This window comes from Carassius auratus, chromosome 42, assembly GCF_003368295.1.
Source record: "Carassius auratus strain Wakin chromosome 42, ASM336829v1, whole genome shotgun sequence".
Lineage (NCBI taxonomy): Eukaryota > Metazoa > Chordata > Actinopteri > Cypriniformes > Cyprinidae > Carassius > Carassius auratus.
The window spans coordinates 2542084-2561062 of record NC_039284.1 but is presented as its reverse complement, the minus strand read 5'-3'; the positions used below and the strand labels follow the sequence as shown (position 1 = coordinate 2561062).

Sequence of the window (18979 nt, the reverse complement as noted above, 5' to 3'; positions counted from 1 at the left end):
ACACTGCACAGGGATGCAAGAATCTGTGGCCAGGAGCTATAAAAACCATAGATCATCATGGATTATAATGCCACAAAAGGAGGGGTGGATAACATGGACAAGCTGGTGACTGCCTACGGCTGCAAAAGGAGGACCCCTACGCTCACCACTTGTTATATTCTTTGACATATTGGACATCTCAGCGTACAATGCCTTTGTCCCCAGCGTCTGCAGCCATCATGAGGAGGATTCAGGAGGAAAATGGTGATGCACCATCCACCCGACCAACAGAACTAAATTTACTAAATCATTTTAGTAAATAATAAACAAAAAAACGAGTAGCACTTTCTTAAATGGAATCTGACAAAGGTAAAGAGAAAATATTAACCATCTATGCTGTTTATATTGCTTGTAATTGGGATGAAGTAAACATCTGTTGAGTATTTTAACATAAAATTGCTTGATTGAGTTGAATTAAAAACCCCAAAATGCAGCAGGTCCACCAGACCCACGAACACTGGCTGAATAACAAAAAAAAGGAACACTACACAAGGGTTAATAAACCACTTTTTTTTTTCTAAAAATATCAGACTCCATCAATATTATTAATAAATCATTCTATGTACAGACAAGCAGATGAGCCCAGAATACCAATGTAATACTTTTAATAAGGCTAGAGTTGGCAACAAAGTAACAGTTTTTTACTTTATCAGTTTGTGTACATCCTCATGGGGTTCAGAAAATATTTTTTCCCATGCACATTCATTTTACACTTGTCTAGAACAAATTTGTCACTTTGTTTTTATAATTACAGTGCATACTTTTTTTTTTTTATTTATGCTAAAAAATGGAAGTGAAAAAAAGTGGCAACATGCCTCATAGGTGGGGTATAGTGTAACAGTTAAGGGGCACATTGTAACAAGCCCATATGACAGCTTAAATCAGGGGTGTTTGATTATGATTGGAGCTAAACTTTGCAGGACAGTCGATCGCCAGGAGCAGGGTTGGGCACCCCTGGCTTAAAGTGTTATCTGATCTAATGAAAAAAAAAAAACGGGTGGAAGGAACACATGACAACGAGCGCTCAAAAATCCTGGATGGTGGATTTATTTACAAAAGATGAACGCAAAGAAGTAGAATGCTGCTGGGGTGAGTAGGGGCGCTGCGTGTTCCTGTCCAGTGGTTCCATGGCTCGTGGTGGGGCAGAGACGAGAAGAGAAGAGACGTTAGTTTTCAGCATTTGCATGGCTTATCTGGCCGTGGGCAAACGAGCCGTAGCTGTGGCCGATCAGCCCTTGATGAGCAGGTGCAGGTGCTCCTTGTCCTATTTCAGGGCAACGCTGATAGTCGTTCGAGACGCTCGTCACACACATAGATGTAAATATATTTTAACATTTGTTACAAAAATATATTTAAATATTTGATTTTTGCCGCTTTTTAATATTTTCCACATATATTAAACGTATGTAAATATATTTTATTGGAAATATTTACATATATTTATTTGCCATATATGTAAAAACATTTAGATATCAGACTATGTAAATATATTCATTCGGAATATAGGCTATGTCTAATTTCTAATATTTGTTAATGCCTAATACGCTCAAATCGTGATTTTATGACGATTTCTATTAATCGCACAGCCCTAGAATGGACTGGAAGTGAACAGAAAATAACTCGGGCTGGCACCGCTCAGCAAAACGGGAAAACCAGATCCAGGCAGAGCTCAGCAGCGGGTAGACAGTCACCGGAGCAAGCAATCAGGAGGGAACACAACAGCCATTTATTCATGTTTGAATTTGTTGTTCTGTAGCATATGCAGCAAAAATATCTAAGATGAATTGGTGGTTTATTCTTAAACCAATCAGCGAGCTCGAATAGTGGAAGCATAGTAACAGTTTAATATTTCTTTTTTGTTATTTAATAATAATTTTATATATACATATATATATATATATATATATATATATATATATATATATATATATATATATAATGAAATTATGTTATGTTATGACTTAGACATTTTTACACATATTAACAATATTATTTATTTTAATAGTAATTGGCGTCCCACCTGCAATACCACCGGAACACAGGTTGAAAACCACTGCGCTAAAGAATTAATATATTGATAATGCGCGGGAAAGTGCGTCCTCGGGTGGCGTTTCTTGTCGATACACAGGACATCTGTGTGTTACCCCTCATCACAAGTCTTTTATTGACATTCGGTATTTTCTGTTAGTTTAGAGAGATTTACTTTCATGTTTTTTTTTTCTTCTTTTTTTATGTCCGAGTATTAATGCTTAATTAAAGTCCGACATTATAAAAACAAATATGTATGTATTTATGTATTTAAGTATGTAATTTTCCCTTTATTAGAAATAAAATTATATATTGTCATTTTTAGTAGTCATTATATGCTGTGACAGATATCATGTGCGTTACAAGCTTCTGTTTGAGCCTTCATGTGTGTGTGTGTGTGTGTGTGTGTGTGTGTGTGTGTGTGTGTGTGTGTGTGTGTGTGTGTGTGGAAAAAACGATTACAACATTATAGAACAAAACTGAATTAAATTTGCCTATGCACTTTACATATAAATCACATTTCTCATCAATATGGTTAAAAATAAAGATTAATAATCAGGAAAAGAAGCACATCAAATAGCCTACATCGTTAAATCCCGTCCTACTGTAGATAAACATAACATCTCCGCTTATTAACTAACAATCACGTGCCTAAAAGAAGCACAAATAAAGATATAGTTGCAAACAGAATACAGTGACGTCAACCTTGGTTTTGATAAGCAGTTATTTTATGATACAGAACGCGTTGGTGAAACTCGTGCATCTAGCAAGAACTAAATACACAAAGTAATCATATTGATTCAAGCAGTTAACATTTAAGAATTAATTAAAAGTCAGTAATGAACAAGACTGCACAGATTATAATATATCCATCATGAGGAAAGTCTGCGTACAGAAAAGTGGACAGTGTACAACACCCCATCAGTTATAGTCAGGTGCCCCCTGCTGGTGCAGTTTTTTTAATTCTTAGAGAAAATTAAGTCGTTATAACGAGAAAACAAAAAGGAAAAAACATTATAATGCATGGCCGCTTAGAACTTCCGTATAGATAGAGAGACAGATAGATAGATAGATAGATAGATAGATAGATAGATAGATAGATAGATAGATAGATAGATAGATAGATAGACAGACAGACAGACAGATAGATAGATAGATAGATAGATAGATAGATAGATAGATAGATAGATAGATAGATAGATAGATAGATAGATAGATAGAGTAATGGTGCGCGGTTTGTTTTCACGCCTGTGAATTACGCGACCAATCAGATGCTCGGAATCGCCGGGGGGCGGGGCTTGCGCTTCACTAGCTCGGTCTCGTTCCCCGTGGAGCTCCGTGAGTGCGCGAGCAGGCAGGTCATGGCGTCATCTTCGGAAGAGAGCAGGTTTGTGGATGATCTGAAGAGGAGACGCGTGAACATCAGTCTGATCGATACTCAGATCAGCGGCATGATCCAGCGCGTGACTCAGAGGAGGAGCGTTCTGTTAGAGGACGGTGAGGTCACATGAACACCTGTGTTAATAACATCAACATCACAGATTATATACTTCATAGAGTTAACATCCTCGCTTCTCCTTCCCAAAGTTTATGAAGTGAAAAGCGGAAGGAAATTCCCGGGCGTCAAGATCATTTTCGGACACGAAATTCTTAAAGGTAAACTGCTGAATGTTTCAGGAACGAATTTATAAATTATTTTAGCCAATAAAACACAAATTAAAACAGTTTAAACGTATGCGGGGTTTGTTGGTCCACATTCCCTTTTTTTTCTTTCAAAGTGGAGTTCCCCAATCCTGCCAATCCGGAGAAGCTGTGAGTGTCTCCTTCTGCTGATGAATGTTTGATCATTAGAGCCATCAGTGCTGCTCATCAGGCTCTTCATGTGTCGTGTCCTCTTCGTGTGTTGGGGGGTGGGCTCTTCGTGTGTTTGGGGTGGGCTCTTTGTGTGTGTGGTGGGCTCTTCGTGTGGTGTGGTGTGTTGGGCTCTTCATGTGGTGTGTTGGGGGGTGGGTTCTTCGTGTGGTGTGGGGTGGGATCTTCATATGGTGTGTTGGGGGTGTGCTATTCATGTGGTGTGTTCTCCGTGTGTGTGGTGTGTTCTCCGTGTGTGTGGTGTGTTCTCCGTGTGTGTGGTGTGTTCTCCGTGTGTGTGGTGTGCTCAGTGCTCCTGAAGAATCCCACACGCACTCCTTCAGGAAGAAGACTCCAGGTATCTGTTCTCATGTTGACCGGAGTGGACGTGATCTGTCCTGCAGGGTTTGACCTTGTTTCTCTCATTCTCAGATGATGTTCTCGAGGACGGTGTGCATTCTGTGCTGATCGATGAGCTTCAGGAGAAGTTTGGCCCTGCAGTGAGTTCAGGGTTAACTCATCTCACCTCTTGTGCACATGCATCATGTCATTTATTTTTCTTTGCTTTTCAGGTTATGCACATCCAAGAACAGAAAGTGATTGGCATCAGTGCTGAAGTGTTTGGACCAACTGCACAAGAGAGACTTTGCTGGTTGCAGGTCAGTGGAACAGTGAAGCTTTAAACAGAGAAGCTTCACAGCAGCATTAAATTTATAATATTGGTCATTGCTTCTCACTGATAAACAGGAGAACAGCAGCGTTAACGCAATCATTAATCATATAATCACTTCTGACAGGTAGCCACTAAGAAGGTGGTGTATCTGTTTGATATCCTCCTGCTCGGCGGACAAGCTTTTAAAAACGGCCTGTCCATGATCCTGGAGAATCGGCACATCCTGAAGGTGAGGTGATGGAGAGGTCAGAAGTGTCTGAGGAATATTGGAAGCCGTTCAGGAAATAATTAATGTGTATTGTGTGAATATGAGTTGGTTTACTGGTTGAATGTATGGTTCAATGACAAACACATTGGTTTATAATACATTGGTATAACCAGACATATAAACCAATATATAATTGAGGAAACCAATATATAGTTGAGGAAACCAGTATATAGTTGAAGAAACCAATGTATCTAAACCAATGAATAGTAGAGATAAAACCAAAATATAGTTGAGGAAACCGATGTATCGAAACCAATATATATTTGAGGAAACGATGTATCTAAACCAATATATAGTTGGGGAAACCAATGCATATTTGAGGAGCCCAATGTTTACTCGAACAAACCAGTGTATAAAGGAGCAATCCTATATACACTTGATCAGACCGATGTATCTAAACCAGTATATGTCTGGTTATACCAATGTATCATAAACCAATGTGTTTGTCATTGAACCATACATTCAACCAGTAAACCAATCCATATTCACACAATACACATGAATTATTTCCTGAACGGCTTCCCATAGAGGAACACATTGCTCACTCATTCTTCTGGATCTTCAGGTGGTTCATGACTGCCGCTGCATCACTCGCTGTCTGAGAGAAGAGTTCAGAGTCCACCTCACCAACGTCTTTGACACACAGGTGCGTCTGATCCAGGCACACATCACACACACACCACAGCTCTGCATGGAGATGGGGCTCGAGCAGTTTGTTTCTCCAGCGCTTTATACAGACCGCTTCAGATCCGCTCCAGAATAACCGCTCCAGTTTCATCAGTTATAAGATTTCAGTTTGAGCTGTGAAGCAGTAACAGTAGTGTCTTTATTAGGACTGGGAGAAAATATCAGTTCTCCGCTGCATCCTGATCCTGAATCCATTCAGAGCCGGTTGTGTGTTAGAGATGATCAGCACACACCCTGATCTCAGAGTTTAACTTTAGATGTGCTTTCACTGAAGCTGTTAGGAACACAGTGTGTGTTAGATGCAGGAAACTCACGTGTGTGTGTGCCTGTGTGTGTGTGTGCGTGTCTCTGTGTGTGTGAGTTTGTGTGTCTCTGTGAGTGTCTGTGTGTGTGTGTGTGTGTGTGTGTGTGTGCATGTTTTTGTGTCATATCAGGACACAACTTTGTATAATGACATGGGTATGACACAGGTATTACAAGTAGAGGGAGACTTATGAGGACATAACCCATGTCACCATTTTTCAAAACACTTATAAATCATACAGAATGAGTTTTTTGAGAAAGTAAAAATGCTCAAAGTTTCCTGTGAGGGTTAGGGTTAGGTGTAGGGTTGGTGAAGGGCCATAGAAAATACAGTTTCTACAGAATAAAAACCATTACACCTATGGGATGAACACACTTTACACAAAAACAAACATGTGTGTCTCTGTGTGTGTGTGTGTCTCTCTGTGAGTGTCTTTGTGTGTGTGATTGTCTGTATCTGTTAGGGTTAAATTCTTAGCAATTGTTATGATTTATTATTAATTTGTCATTATATTAAAAAGTGGCCTGCTTGTGTAATTTAATAAAAGTGCACAAAGCATCTGTGGTGTGCAGTACTATCTGGGGCGTGGTGAGCGGTGTAAGGGTGGACAGGCCTGTGGTCATGTGCTGGACGCTGGTGTTCTTCTGCAGGTGGCTGATCTCATGCTCTTCTACAACGAGACCGGAGGCTTCCTGCCGGACCGGGTCAGCTCTCTCCAGGAGGTGCTCAGACTCCACCTCAAGCTCCCCCCCGCTGACCTTTCACCCCTGTGCTCCAAAGAGCTCCAGCGCAAGGTCAGGATCACCAGTGCTGTGTCATTAGAGCAGTCTGGCAGTGAATGTGTGTTTCTGAGTCCTCTTCTCTGGCAGGAGTGTCCGGAGCTGTGGTACATCCGTCCGTCTCCACCGGCTCTGATGAGCGTCATGAGCGCTTCTGTCCGTCATCTTCTCCCGCTGCGCCTCGTGCTTCTGGACGCTCTGATGTCAGATTACACCATTCTGGTAGATGCATATATGAGCAGCTACCACAACCAGTCTGTTCACATTGAGCAGGTGAGAACGGGTTCAGTCTAAACCTGTTTACTAACATGATTCATCAACAGGTAATTAATAAAGGAGGAGTTCACCTGATAATGAACATTCACCCTCAGATCATCCAAGTCTCTCTTCATCAGATCTGGAGAAATGTAGCACTGCATCAGTGTCTCATCAATGGATGCTCTGCAGTGAATGGGTGCCGTCAGAATGAGAATTTTAAGTGTTTTTTTTTTGTTTTGTTTTTACAGAAATTTCTTCTGCAAATCCAGGCTGCATTTATTTGATCAAAAATACAGGAAACAATATTGTAGAATATTATTATGATGTAAAATAACCTTTTTCAATTTCAATATCCATTAAAGTGTAATGTATTTCTCTGATGCTCCGCTGTATTTTCAGCATCATTCCTCCGGTCTTCAGTGTCACATGATCTTCAGAAATCATTCTGATATGATGATTTTATTAACAAAATTATCAACAGTTGTGTTGACAAATATATTTTGGGAAACTGCGATACTTTTTTTCAGAATTCTTTTGGATAAAAAGTTAAGAACAGAATTTATTCAAAATATAAATCTTTTCTAACAATATAAATCTTTGCTATCAGAAGAGTGAGGCTGCAGGAGACCAGGCTGGTTCTACTGCTGGGTCTCAGCTGACGTCTGACCAGTCGTCTCTGTCTTTTGATGTTTAATTTATTTTTCTGATATAATAATAGAGAGAAGGTGTGTTCTACACTGGCCAGTCCATTTTGGAAATAGCCAGTCCAATCCAACTTCACTCACACTTTAGATTGGTGTTGTGATCGATTTCATACTGAAATAGTGTGTGCCAGATGTCTCCAGGATTAGTCTGATGTGGAGGACGTGTTGAATGTGCTGACTGTGTGTGTGTGTGTGTGTGTGTGTGCTGGAGCAGAGCGAGTGGACGCTGCCCGCTGAAGCTCAGGAGCTGTTGTCTGTGAGGCAGGAGCGGATGGACTGGGCCACTGGACGATACGATCTGACAGAGGACGGCCTTCTCAAACGCTCCAGCTTCAACACACAGACCCACTCTACCTCCGACTCCAGATGAAACTCTGGCCTTAGTTCAGTTAGTAACGTTAAAAACCTGTGTTCAGTCTGAGACAGTTAGAAAAGCACTCTTGTTTTTGAGCAGTTTGTTGAGTTTATTTGTCTTTGTGAAGTGTGTTCATGTAAAGCTCTTCCGTTGCTGTGTACTGAAGCACTGAAGGTTTGTTCATAGTGTGAAGAATTAAAAGTCCTGTTTTCGTTCCGTTGTCTCCACTAGTGTCCTTCAGATCTGGATGGTCAACAGGTGGCGCTACAGTAACACAGGACATGCTTCAGATGTAAGAGTAGGACATGTTTAAGCTCACAGCAGTCCAAGACAAACTTCTAGCTCATTTGAACAGAATGGGTATTATATTATAATAGCTCAGAGCTCACTCCTCCAGACCCTTGTACAGATGTTCAGCATGTGTGCATCATTGCCCTGTTTACAGAGACACTAATGCTGAACATCAGCAAGTGATTTCTTAGACTACACTGAATTAACAGCATCACCTTTATTTCTGGTGATTTATATAATACAGGTGGTGTCAAAGCTACTTCACAGAATGAACAGGAAAACAGCATTGAACACCATCAATTTCAGCTTTAACGCAGCTCTATAGAAGACTAAAGAGTCAGTCATTTTACTTGATTCATGTATTTAAGTATTATTTAGGGGAATTTGTACTTTATTTGAGAACAATTTAAACTGACTACTTGTACTTTACTTCATTACATTTTTGGCTTCATATGTTCCCCTTAAAATCTGAGGAAGCTTATTGAGGTCGCTACGTTGCTCCCCCAATAAAAAAAGGTTACTCATCATTTTGGTCCATTCTGATCAAGCAAACTTCCTTTAAGGGTTTTCTATAGTGTGTGGATGAAGACATTAGCTGTCTGCACTTACCTGAATGGACAAGACTGAATATGAACAAAATCAGTGAGGAGAATGTACACAATTCATGTTTTAGTGACACTGGCTGCTGTTTTAAAATAAATGTTACAAATCTCCAAGTGTTTAACCCCATATTGTTTATTAAATTAATTGTAATTCATGTTTAATTATGTTCTCGTCAGGAAGTAGGTAAGTTGTATTAAAATGATACGAGTGTGCTCAGCCTGTGTTCATCTGTCTGTTTCTACACAGGTTTGACCTGTGCCATTGCATTTTGTTTTCTCCCTTTAACCAAACCTTTGTCTGACAAAAACCTTTTATACAGACGGCTCAATATGATGAAGCAAGAATCTCCTTTTTTTATGTTACTTCTTTATAATACTTGAGTGCAATTAAAAATTGTACTTTTTTTTTTTTTTTTTTTAACTTAACACAAGTATGTTTTATCCAGATACTTGTACTTTTGAGTAAGATTTTCACTGAGTATCTGTACTTGCACTAGAGTGTAATTTCTGAGTACTTTTTACACCCCTGATAGAGTCATTATTCACTTAGTTTTGTTCTCATCCAACAGTTTCAGTGCTGTCAAATCAGTGATATTTCTGAATATTACATGTCTTTTAAACCCCAGCTAATTAAGCCAAAGGTGACAGTGGCAGAAACCCAAACTCCATCATGAGACAGAAATGGAGAAAGGCACACTGGGAGAAACCAGATTGGGTTGAGGGCCAGTTCTCCTCTGGCTCTGAACTCGTGTGATTTATGAGGCTCAGCTGTAGAGGGAATAATAGAGCTGCTGCATTATTTTATTTACACCCTCATCACCCTCACAATCCTTTGCATGTTTCTGATTTCTTCAGACAAGCGCTAAAGCTGCTCTCATCACTGGATCTTTATGCTATAACCAGCATCAGAACATGAGACATGATCCTGAACGGTCTTTCATCTGACATGACACAAGCACATCACTTTCTCAGGATGCGTCTCCTTCTCCATGTCATCGCTGTGCTGTTGTTAGAGAGCTCATACAGGTTCTCTTGCCGTGAAGCTTGAAGTAACGTATATCCATACAGTGGCACAGTATATCAGCACTGTGTTCCCTGTACAACTATCTGATGTGCCTACTGTCAGTCCTTCTGGCCAGCAGTTCGGTTATCCGTCTTCTCCAGGCTGTCGGAGAGGCTTTTATTAGGAGGAGCGTCAGGGGCGATAGAGGAGCGTCATGGGGGCAACAGAGGAGCGATAATGGAGTACCAGGGGGCAATAGGGGAGAGTCGGGAGCATCAGAGCAGCATCATGAGGCGATAGAGGAGTGTCGGGGGAGTGATAGAGGAGCGTGAGGGGAGCGATTGAGGAATGATAGAGCAGTGTCAGAGGAGTGATAAAGGAACATAAAAGGAGCTTCAGGGGAGTGATGGAGGAGCGTCAGAGGAGTGATAGAGGAGATGTGAGGGGAGCGAAGGAGGAGCGTTAAGGGAGGGATAGAGGAGCATCAGGGAAGCGATAGAGCTGTGTCAGAGGAGCCATAGAAGAGCATCAGGGCACACATTTTACAGCCACAGCCATATCACCCTGCAGCCCAAGGTTTCACACTGAAGCTAAGCAGGGCTGAGCTGGTCAGTACTGGACTAGGTACAAACTAGGTTGCTGTCAGAAGAGGTGTTAGTGAGGCCAGCAGGGGGTGCTCACCCTGTGGTCTGTGTGGGTCCTAATGCCCCAGTATAGTGAGGGGAACACTATACGGTCAACAAGCACTGTCTTTCAGATGAGAGATTAAAAACAGAGGTCCTGACTCTCTGTGGTCATAAAAAATCCCATGGCACTTCTCATAAAGTGTAAGGGTGTAAGCCCTGGTGTCCTGGTCAAATTGTGCCCTAATTTTCCCAAGCATTTGATTGGCTCTATGACTCTCTCTCCTCTCCACACTGCTGCGGTTGTCCTGTGGCTGCTGTCGCATCATCCAAGTGGATGGTTGAGGAGAGACCCCCCACATGACTGTAGAGCACTTTGGGTGTACAACAATACACAATAAAGTGCTATATGAATGCATCATTCATTCAACATTCAGCCATTGGGCATTTAGAAAAAAAATAATAATAATATATGCATATTCTTACAATTTCTAATAAAAAATGTCATGCCTTAATGCATCAAAAATTATTACAAATATATATATTCATAATATAGAGTTAAAAATATTGAGTTAAAATATAAAATATTGTTAAAATATTTAAAACATTGTTTATATGTGACAAACTTCTTCCTCGTGTATCCAGGGATCCTTTATAAAATGCACACATGATCAGATTTGATCCGAAATCCCACAGAAGTCTTCCTGTCAGATTTGAGGACTTATAAAGAACTGACGTGAAAGTGTTCTTATATGTAAAGAACTAAAGAAGCTAAGTTTTTGCCACTAAAACACTATTAAGATTAGCCTAGTCTAATATTGTTTTTCAATATGTAAAGTAGACAATCACAATATACATTAATATTACTATATGTGCAACTACTTTTGTAATAATAACATCACTGATATTCATTGATGATATTTTGGGATAATTGTGGTGGTTCTGCAGGTGGAAGTGATGCCCTTGTTCACTTTGTGCTTGAATTTAAGATGAATAATGGTTTATAACGCAGGATGTGTGAGTATACGGACTTTATTAGAAATCATTCATAGGAACATTTCAGAATTTGGTTTGCGTTCACACTCATGATCATTCTATGTGACCCTGGTTCTTCTAATGAATCAAAACAAGCCACTTGTTGGTTTTTAGTTGTTTTATCTCATGGTAATTCTGGTTTTGTCTGGTTTCAGATGATTTTAAGTCTGGTTGGAGGACTGCTGTCCTGACAGACGTCTCACGGCCCTCTCATCTGAAGCTGCTCCGCCGGGGGACACATAGGTAGCCCTGCTCTCTCTCTTTTCTCCTCTCAATGAGGGACGGAGCTCAATTAGCATTTCACAAGTCCCTTTCTCCTTTTCTATTGCACCCTTCCCCGCGGAGCCGCTGCTTTCTGCGGGGATTGTCCTGCTTCTGGCCCTTGTCTCCGTTGGCAGGGTGACAGTATTCGAGTGTGCAAACTTGTGCTATTGTCCCCCGGCCAGAAGGAGCCATGGAGACCCACTGATATGACACAGGAAAGTGTTTGCTGATGGCAATTCTATGGGCTTTGTCTAACTCTTTCTCTTTCACGACGACTCGATTTAAGTCTCCGAATGTTTGACTACAAATGCGAGAGTGCTATCCGGCTCCTCCGCCTTTGTCCCGCGAGGTTTGAATGAGTAATTCAGCTTTTGTGTGGCTCGATTGAGGGGGCAAACAGAAAGACAAGATTCTTGAGCGCTCAAGCCCCCTTTCCATGGTTATGTGCACATCTCCTCAGCACCTCCTCCTCCGAACCCGCTCCTGACATCCCTGTAAGGTGAAGAGCGCAGCTTCAGATCGGGACGGCTTCAGGGCCACGGGGCCCTCGCGCCAAACCCCATCGAATCACAAACAGACTGTGGCGAGCGCGGGGACGATCAGGCCACCGTTTCCACAAAGAAATATTGCATCTGCTCGCTATTTCCCTTGGGGATTTCCATGACAACAATTTGGGGTGGCAAAGAATCCGACACCGGGATCTCTGTGGCTCATTGGGGTGCATTGTGAGGAGAGTGAGGTCGCTGATTGGCTCAGGAGAGCACCATAACTACACGAGTCTATAGTCATTCAGCTTCTTTGAGTGCTTGGGCTATTACAGAGGCCAGGCGAGCTGGACCTCACTTCAGCTGATGCGAAGCGGGGTTCATTATTGCGGCTGTTGGACTCTAGAGCTGGAGGTCAGAGCTTCACAGGAGTGAGGATGTGCCGCTGAGGTCTGCATGATGAGCTCCGACAGCGAGGTGAAGACGCTCCTGAACTTCGTCAATCTGGCGTCGAGCGACATCAAGGCGGCGCTGGATCGATCCGCACCCTGCAGGCGCTCCGTGGACCACCGCAAATACCTGCAGAAGCAGCTCAAGCGCTTCTCGCACCGCTACGCCAAGATGCCCCGCTGCCATCCGCACAGAAACGGCGACTCGGCGCTCGCTAAACTCTCCGAGGAGAAAGCGCCGCGCGGGACCGGGACCGGGAGAGACGTGAGCGCCGGCTCGGAGGACGAAGCGCGCTCGGGACAGGGACAGATACCGATGCCGATGCGCAAGCGGCAGCTCCCGGCGTCCTTCTGGAAGGAGCCGCAGTCCTCATCCGGGACCCGCGAGCGTCTGGAGCGCTTCCTTAAGAACAACGCGAGCGCGACCGGACACGTCAGAACGCCCGCGGTGAACGACGAGAAACGCAAGATGGTTTTTGACGACTCGAAAGCAAACCCGCTGCTGTCCGGTAGCGCGGCTTGCGCGTGCTCGTGCTGCTCGCTCCCGTACCGCGCGCTCCACAGCCGCTTTCTTCTGCCTCACGCGGACGCGCCCTTCAGGAGCCGCGTTGAGCCCGCGCACAGCTTCAGCGCCGGACAGCAGCGCTCCAGCGCGCACGTGGTGATCAAACCGATCCCGACGAAGCCCGCGCTCTCCTCCTCCTCCTCCTCCTCCGTGTTCAGCGTGTTCGGATTCTAACAAGCCTTAGACACTTCAGCGGACTCCTCTCTGTTTTAACCGATTACTGCACGAGCTGCTCTCGATGAACACTCGCCTTTAAGCACTTAAAGTACAGATGTAGCAAGAATATGGATTTGTGAGGGCTTTTGTGTGAGCACAGCCTTTCAGTAGTCCGCACAAACACTTGTCTGGACAGCGGTTCATTTTACAAACATCATCATTTCTCTGTTACAGCTCAACCCTTCCTGAAACTGCATCATTCATTGCCTGTGAGGTAGAGATTATTTATTAAGGTTTTAGTTAGAGATGTTGTCACACTAAACACCTGATGGTATTAGCTGATTAAAACTGGTAACGACTGACTGTTGTACACTGTCTGTTAATTAAAGCAATGACCAGAGATCCTACACTCAAGCAGCACTTTTATTCTGATCACCACCATCATACTCAGCATTTTCACACAAACTACATAAAACTGTGCATCAAGCACAAACATAATACTTAGAAAATGTCATGATAAATTAAAAGGTATAAATACATAAACCACAATCCACGAAAATCTGGCGAGCACCCGTCTGAATATCCCTCAGACCTCTGCCTTCAGAGCTGCTGCTGACGCTGCTGATGCTGAGGATGAGGATGAGGATGAAGATGATGCTGAGGGTGAGGATGAGTGCAGCTCCTGCCTCTGCAGCTCAGGTACCGCAGCATGGGCCCCGGCAGCGGCAGGGCCTCCACAGATCTCAGTCTCAGGGGCCCCAGCTGCTGTCGGATCCTCAGCCCACACAGATGCTTCAGGTCCCGAGGAGACGCTGTGGAGACACACGGCACACTACTGGAACAACACTCGTCTGTAACTGACCACCAGGAGCTGCTGTTCACGTTTGTGTTACTACTGTTTCTAGATGACTGACCAGCTAATAAAAGCTAAACAGATATTATGAAAGTGCCTAAAAAATCCTCTTTTTAAATCCAAAGTTGAAACACTGAAATTGTCTACGGTGTACAAAACAAAATATGAAAGATTAAGATCATTTAAATGATAAATGTGTAATAGTTTATCTGTTCAGCGGTCAGGAAAATGATTCATTATGCTACAGATCCTCGTGCACTCACATGTTTTCTCCTTAATGCTGGTCAACTCCGGCTGGTCCAGAAGGAGGTCTCTGATCCTGCTGCACAGCTGAACGTTTCCTACATAGTCCAGCAGCAGATCGATGATCCGCCCGGCCGAGTGTCTCCAGCAGGAGGACCAGATCCAGTCACAGAACTGAAATCAAACAGAGGTTCAGATGCAGCACAGTCAGGGCTCAACACAGGGCATGAGATGAGTCCGCACCTTGAGCTCAGGTTCGGCGGTGTGTGTGTGTGTGCAGCTGAAGCAGGCCCGAGCGTCACAGCCCTTGTCCAGCAGACACTGCAGGACGTCCAGCTGATGAGTGTGGAGCAGCACTGCTGGGAGCCCTGCGCTCAGGGGAGCGTTCACATGGGCCCCGTGCTCCAGCAGCAGCGCTACAGTCTCCAGACAGCCGTGACGCACCGCGAGCAGCAGCGGGCTGCAGGGGTCCATGTTGGGATCCGCACCGGCCCTCAGCAGGACAGCAGCGGCCCGCGTGTTCCTGGCAGCGACGGCGCAGTACAGAGCCGAAACACGGCGGTCCTGGAACCTGGCCGAGCACTCCTGAGAGAGTCTGCTGTTAACATCAAACCCTGACTCGATCAGGAGACTCATGATGATCCACTGGCCGTGCTCCGCTGACAGATGGAGCGGAGAGATGCCGCTTTGACGAATCCTCACCCGGCTGGTGATCGGGAGCAATAAGGACACAATCCTGGGAGAGACAGCGTTTTAGAGATTAACAATACTCATCACTGATTCATTAAATCATCAAGACTATCAGAATTATTACAGGAAAAGTATATTAGGATGAGTGTGTGTCTTCATCAGGTTTGTAGAAATGTAGCGTTGCATCAGTGTCTCATCAATGGATGCTCTGCAGTGAATGGGTGCCGTCAGAATGAGAGCCAAACAGCTGATAAAAACATTTGCATGTATCGCATTCAGTTCAAAATGCTGCTCTTCATGTACTACCTTGCTCCTCCATATCTCAGAGATGATTATAGTACACAGTCCAGCAGATCAGATCACAGAAGATGCATGGGTTTTTGGTTCCCACAGCTGGACTGAGATGTAGGGTTAAAGAGCCTTTGCTGTTGTTGACCCCAAGCTACGGGACAATTTGCCATTATCCATCAGAAAAGAGAGTTTAAAAGTCTTTTAAAAACCATGTTTTTAATGTTTTGTGACTGGTTCTCTAATGACGTGTTTATTCTGTTATCAATGTAACTGTGTACAGCACTTTGGTAGAGTAAGGTTGTTTTAAAGTGTTTTAAAGTGCTCCTCTAACACTGAACATCACAGTAATCCACAGCACTCCAGTCCATCAGTTATCATCTGGAGAAGACACAAGATGAAACAGATTTGTGTAGAGCTGTTTAAACAGTGCTTGATCTGTGCAGATTTCTCTCCAGATTCAGATGAGCAGTTTGGCCTCTCATTCTGACGGCACCCATCCACTGCAGAGCATCCACTGATGAGACACTGATGCAGTGCTGCACTGATGAAGAAACACTGTTGAATCTGAGGTGATCTGAGGGTGAGCAGCTCTTTCTCTGTGTGTGCCAGTGATCACGTGGTCAGCTCTAGCTGTTGCCCCTCGTCTCGTGTGTCCGGCGCAGCTGTTGTTCAGCACAGCACACGTTCTCTCGGTTAGACTGAGCTCTTACTCCTGGTGTCCGTGCTGGCTGGCCATGTGCAGCGGCAGGAGTCTGGTGCTGCTGGAGTGGTTGGCGTCTGCGTGATGTCTGAGCAGAAGCTTGACCGTGTGTGTGTGACCGTGTCTGCAGGCCTCAGTTAAAGCCGTGTTCCCGTCACACGTCTGAGCGTTCACATCAGCACCTGACGGGACAAACACAACACAGCTCATGCCTCGATTCTAGTCTTTCTACTCTTCTGGTGTTTGAAGCAATAGTTCTGAATAAATGTCTTATAAATAAAAATGATTTCCTGTTCTGTGTTTTATATCTACTGCTATAGCGGCTCACTGGACTAATTATTCTGTCCTAGGTCTTTGTTTCTAGTTATATTCATGTGAGGGTAAAATATCAATAATAACTCAGACACAGACCTTGTTGATAGATCAACAGATCATAAACCGAGGCTAATATCTGAAGAAATCACAATGATGACTGTCATATCTGATCTGATGGAGGATTTTTGTGGTTTAGTCAATGTTTCCTCACAGATGACTCTTTAAACCCATCTTTAAAATGTTTTAAAATCTTTAAAACAGACATCTGACATGTTTAGAGCTAGCTGTAGTCAGAGAATAGTAACGCAGCTCTCCCTACACAGACACAGAGTCACAGGACACCCAGGTGAAGTGCCCAGTACTGACACTAACAGAGCATCTCAGAATGACTGCATGTGCTGAGCACCGTTCTTGATCAGGTGAGCGAGCGCTTCTGTGCGTCCGTGTCGAGCCGCTTCTATCGCGGGTGTGACGTGGTCAGCGTTGCGAGCGTCTACAGCGGCTCTGGCCCTCAGGAGCGTCTCACAGAGCTCAGGGTTGTCTCGTCTCGCTGCTTCATGCAGCGCGGTCCAGCCGTGATAACAGCGCTGATTCACAGCCGCACCGAACGCCAGCAGCAGCTTCACCGCGCTCACACTCTCCTGCTCACACGCTAAACACCAGCAGACAGAAGAAGAAGAAGAAGAAGGAGCTTTACAACACTTACTGAACTCAGCTCCAGAACAACTGACTCTAACTGAACTAAACAATCAACACTGAACTGACTTGAGCCTTAAAGAAACAGTTCACACAAACATGGACATGTGCTGAAGATGTGTTCACCCTCAGTTCATCTAATTAAGATCAGGATGAGTTTGTTTCTTCATCAGATCTGGAGAAATGTAGCAGTGCATCAGTGTCTCATCAATGGATGCTCTGCAGTGAATGGGTGCCGTCAGAATGAGAGTCCAAACAGCTGATAAAAACATAGAAGTTTAACATGGACAGCCTCTATATAACATCTGGAGAAGACAAAAGATGAAACACATCCAGCATTAACTCAAACACATAGAGTCTATAATCCATAATAACACTTCCTCCAGTGAAGAAGTGCATCTGCTGTTGTCTCAGACACATATTAGTTTAGATCTGTTTAAACACTGCTTGATCTGTGCAGATTTCTCTCCTGATTCAGATCAGAACACTTTCTCACTGGAGGATGTGTTATTATGGATTATTTGAGTTAAAATCATCTTAATGCTGGATGTGTTTCATCTTGTGTCTTCTCCAGATGTTCACTGATGGACTGGAGCGCTGTGGATTATTGTGATGTTTTTATCAGACTCTCATTCTGACGGCACCCATTCACTGCAGAGCATCCATTGATGAGACACTGATGCAATGCTACATTTCTACAAATCTGATGAAGAAACACACTCATCCTGATCTCGGATGATCTGAGAGTGAACACAGCAGATCTTTATTTGGCATTGTTCTTGAACTAAACTGAGGTGAACATCAACACTATTGTTTAGTGTAGAGTGAAGGCACCTTTATAAAGAGGCGTCTCTTTGTTCTTGTTGCTGATGTCGGGGTCGGCTCCTGCCTCCAGAAGAGTCCTCACACACTCCAGGTGTGTGCCCTGAACGGCGAGCAGCAGCGGCGTCTGCTCCTGAAGCGTGCGCTTGTCCACACACACACCACCATCTGACACACAACACACTTCATCAGCACACCCCGCTAGATCCCTGCAGCCGACCAAACCTGACTAACACTGAAACACTGAAGAGCCAAGCCACAGCACCAGAGTAACTCAACTCGTCTGACAAGTCTTCCTGGAAATTCCTCAGAAAGATTTGTGACACAAGGAGTTCCCATGACACTTCAGACAGCTGCTGAACAGGTGTGTGTGCTCGACTCTCACCTGTCAGCAGAGCCTGAACGCTGTGTGTGTGTCCGCCGTCAGCCGCTTCATGCAGAGCCGTCCAGTCACAGTCTGAGTCACACGCTTCAGATCTTCTGACCGCACAACGCTCTCTGGGCCATCAAGAGCATTAGAAGAAACAGCACATTGTGTCATTTTAAAGCATCTATGTGTTTGTCTGTTACAGAGGAGCCTGGGGCTAGTTCTCACACATCTCATAAACATTTGTGCTTTTTAAAAAAAGGTCTAGAATGGAAACAGTTTTCATCAGTTATGTCATCCAGACTACATTTACATTATCATCACATGTCTGCAATATATGTTGAGTATTAAGTGAACTAAACAAGCACACACAGACACAATAAGACCAGAATCAGTCATGAAGACAGATCTGAACACTGCTGAGCTTTCAGGACAAGGGTCATGTACATGGCTGACCGGGGCAAGTTGTCCCATGCGTGTCATTTACTTTATTTAATAACAGTATTATATCTCAGTTGGCCAAATAAAAATATGTTTGTTTTTTTAACAGCAATTCCACCGTGACAACTTACCCCACCGGACA

At 43.7% G+C, this 18979-nt stretch overlaps 3 protein-coding genes across 4 annotated transcripts in view; 2 read left to right on the top strand and 1 right to left on the bottom strand.

Moving 5' to 3' along the window:
• The first annotated feature begins 3350 nt into the window (after positions 1-3350).
• On the top strand, positions 3351-8162 carry exd1 (exonuclease 3'-5' domain containing 1). Of its 2 annotated transcripts, none has more exons than XM_026229315.1 (11): positions 3351-3564; positions 3655-3723; positions 3846-3879; positions 4230-4276; positions 4351-4418; positions 4491-4577; positions 4716-4820; positions 5425-5505; positions 6501-6644; positions 6720-6902; positions 7136-7188. In XM_026229315.1, exons 1-11 carry the CDS (start codon positions 3429-3431, stop codon positions 7169-7171), a joined length of 990 nt encoding a protein of 329 aa, XP_026085100.1. In that variant the 5' UTR covers positions 3351-3428; the 3' UTR covers positions 7172-7188. The 2 variants fall into 2 exon arrangements, with proteins under 2 accessions (XP_026085100.1, XP_026085099.1); XM_026229314.1 differs by lacking the exon at positions 7136-7188 and adding an exon at positions 7806-8162 and having other exon boundaries at positions 3353-3564.
• A 3318-nt stretch (positions 8163-11480) lies between these two features.
• LOC113060414 (protein FAM181A) lies at positions 11481-13779 on the top strand. The gene has a single exon (XM_026229313.1). The coding sequence runs from the start codon at positions 12706-12708 to the stop codon at positions 13435-13437; it is 732 nt and encodes a 243-aa protein (XP_026085098.1). The 5' UTR covers positions 11481-12705; the 3' UTR covers positions 13438-13779.
• A 45-nt stretch (positions 13780-13824) lies between these two features.
• The window catches only part of asb2b (ankyrin repeat and SOCS box containing 2b), a 5846-nt gene continuing 691 nt past the window's right edge, over positions 13825-18979 (bottom strand). Inside the window, exons 2-8 of the mRNA XM_026229312.1 lie at positions 18415-18527; positions 18042-18197; positions 16918-17163; positions 16207-16378; positions 14759-15251; positions 14536-14689; positions 13825-14231 (exon numbers count right to left, since the gene is read on the bottom strand). Of these exons, the coding sequence (XP_026085097.1) occupies positions 14020-14231; positions 14536-14689; positions 14759-15251; positions 16207-16378; positions 16918-17163; positions 18042-18197; positions 18415-18527 (1546 nt within the window). The 3' untranslated portion in view covers positions 13825-14019. The remainder of the gene's footprint in view (positions 14232-14535; positions 14690-14758; positions 15252-16206; positions 16379-16917; positions 17164-18041; positions 18198-18414; positions 18528-18979) is intronic.

Bases quoted from the DNA above. Each gene is read 5' to 3' on its own strand.
- LOC113060414 (XM_026229313.1), top strand. From the start codon at position 12,706: ATGATGAGCTCCGACAGCGAGGTGAAGACGCTCCTGAACTTCGTCAAT.
- exd1 (XM_026229314.1), top strand. From the start codon at position 3,429: ATGGCGTCATCTTCGGAAGAGAGCAGGTTTGTGGATGATCTGAAGAGG. The intron at 5,506-6,500 runs GTGCGTCTGATC...GTTCTTCTGCAG, and splicing joins CCAACGTCTTTGACACACAG to GTGGCTGATCTCATGCTCTT. The intron at 6,903-7,805 runs GTGAGAACGGGT...GTGCTGGAGCAG, and splicing joins AGTCTGTTCACATTGAGCAG to AGCGAGTGGACGCTGCCCGC.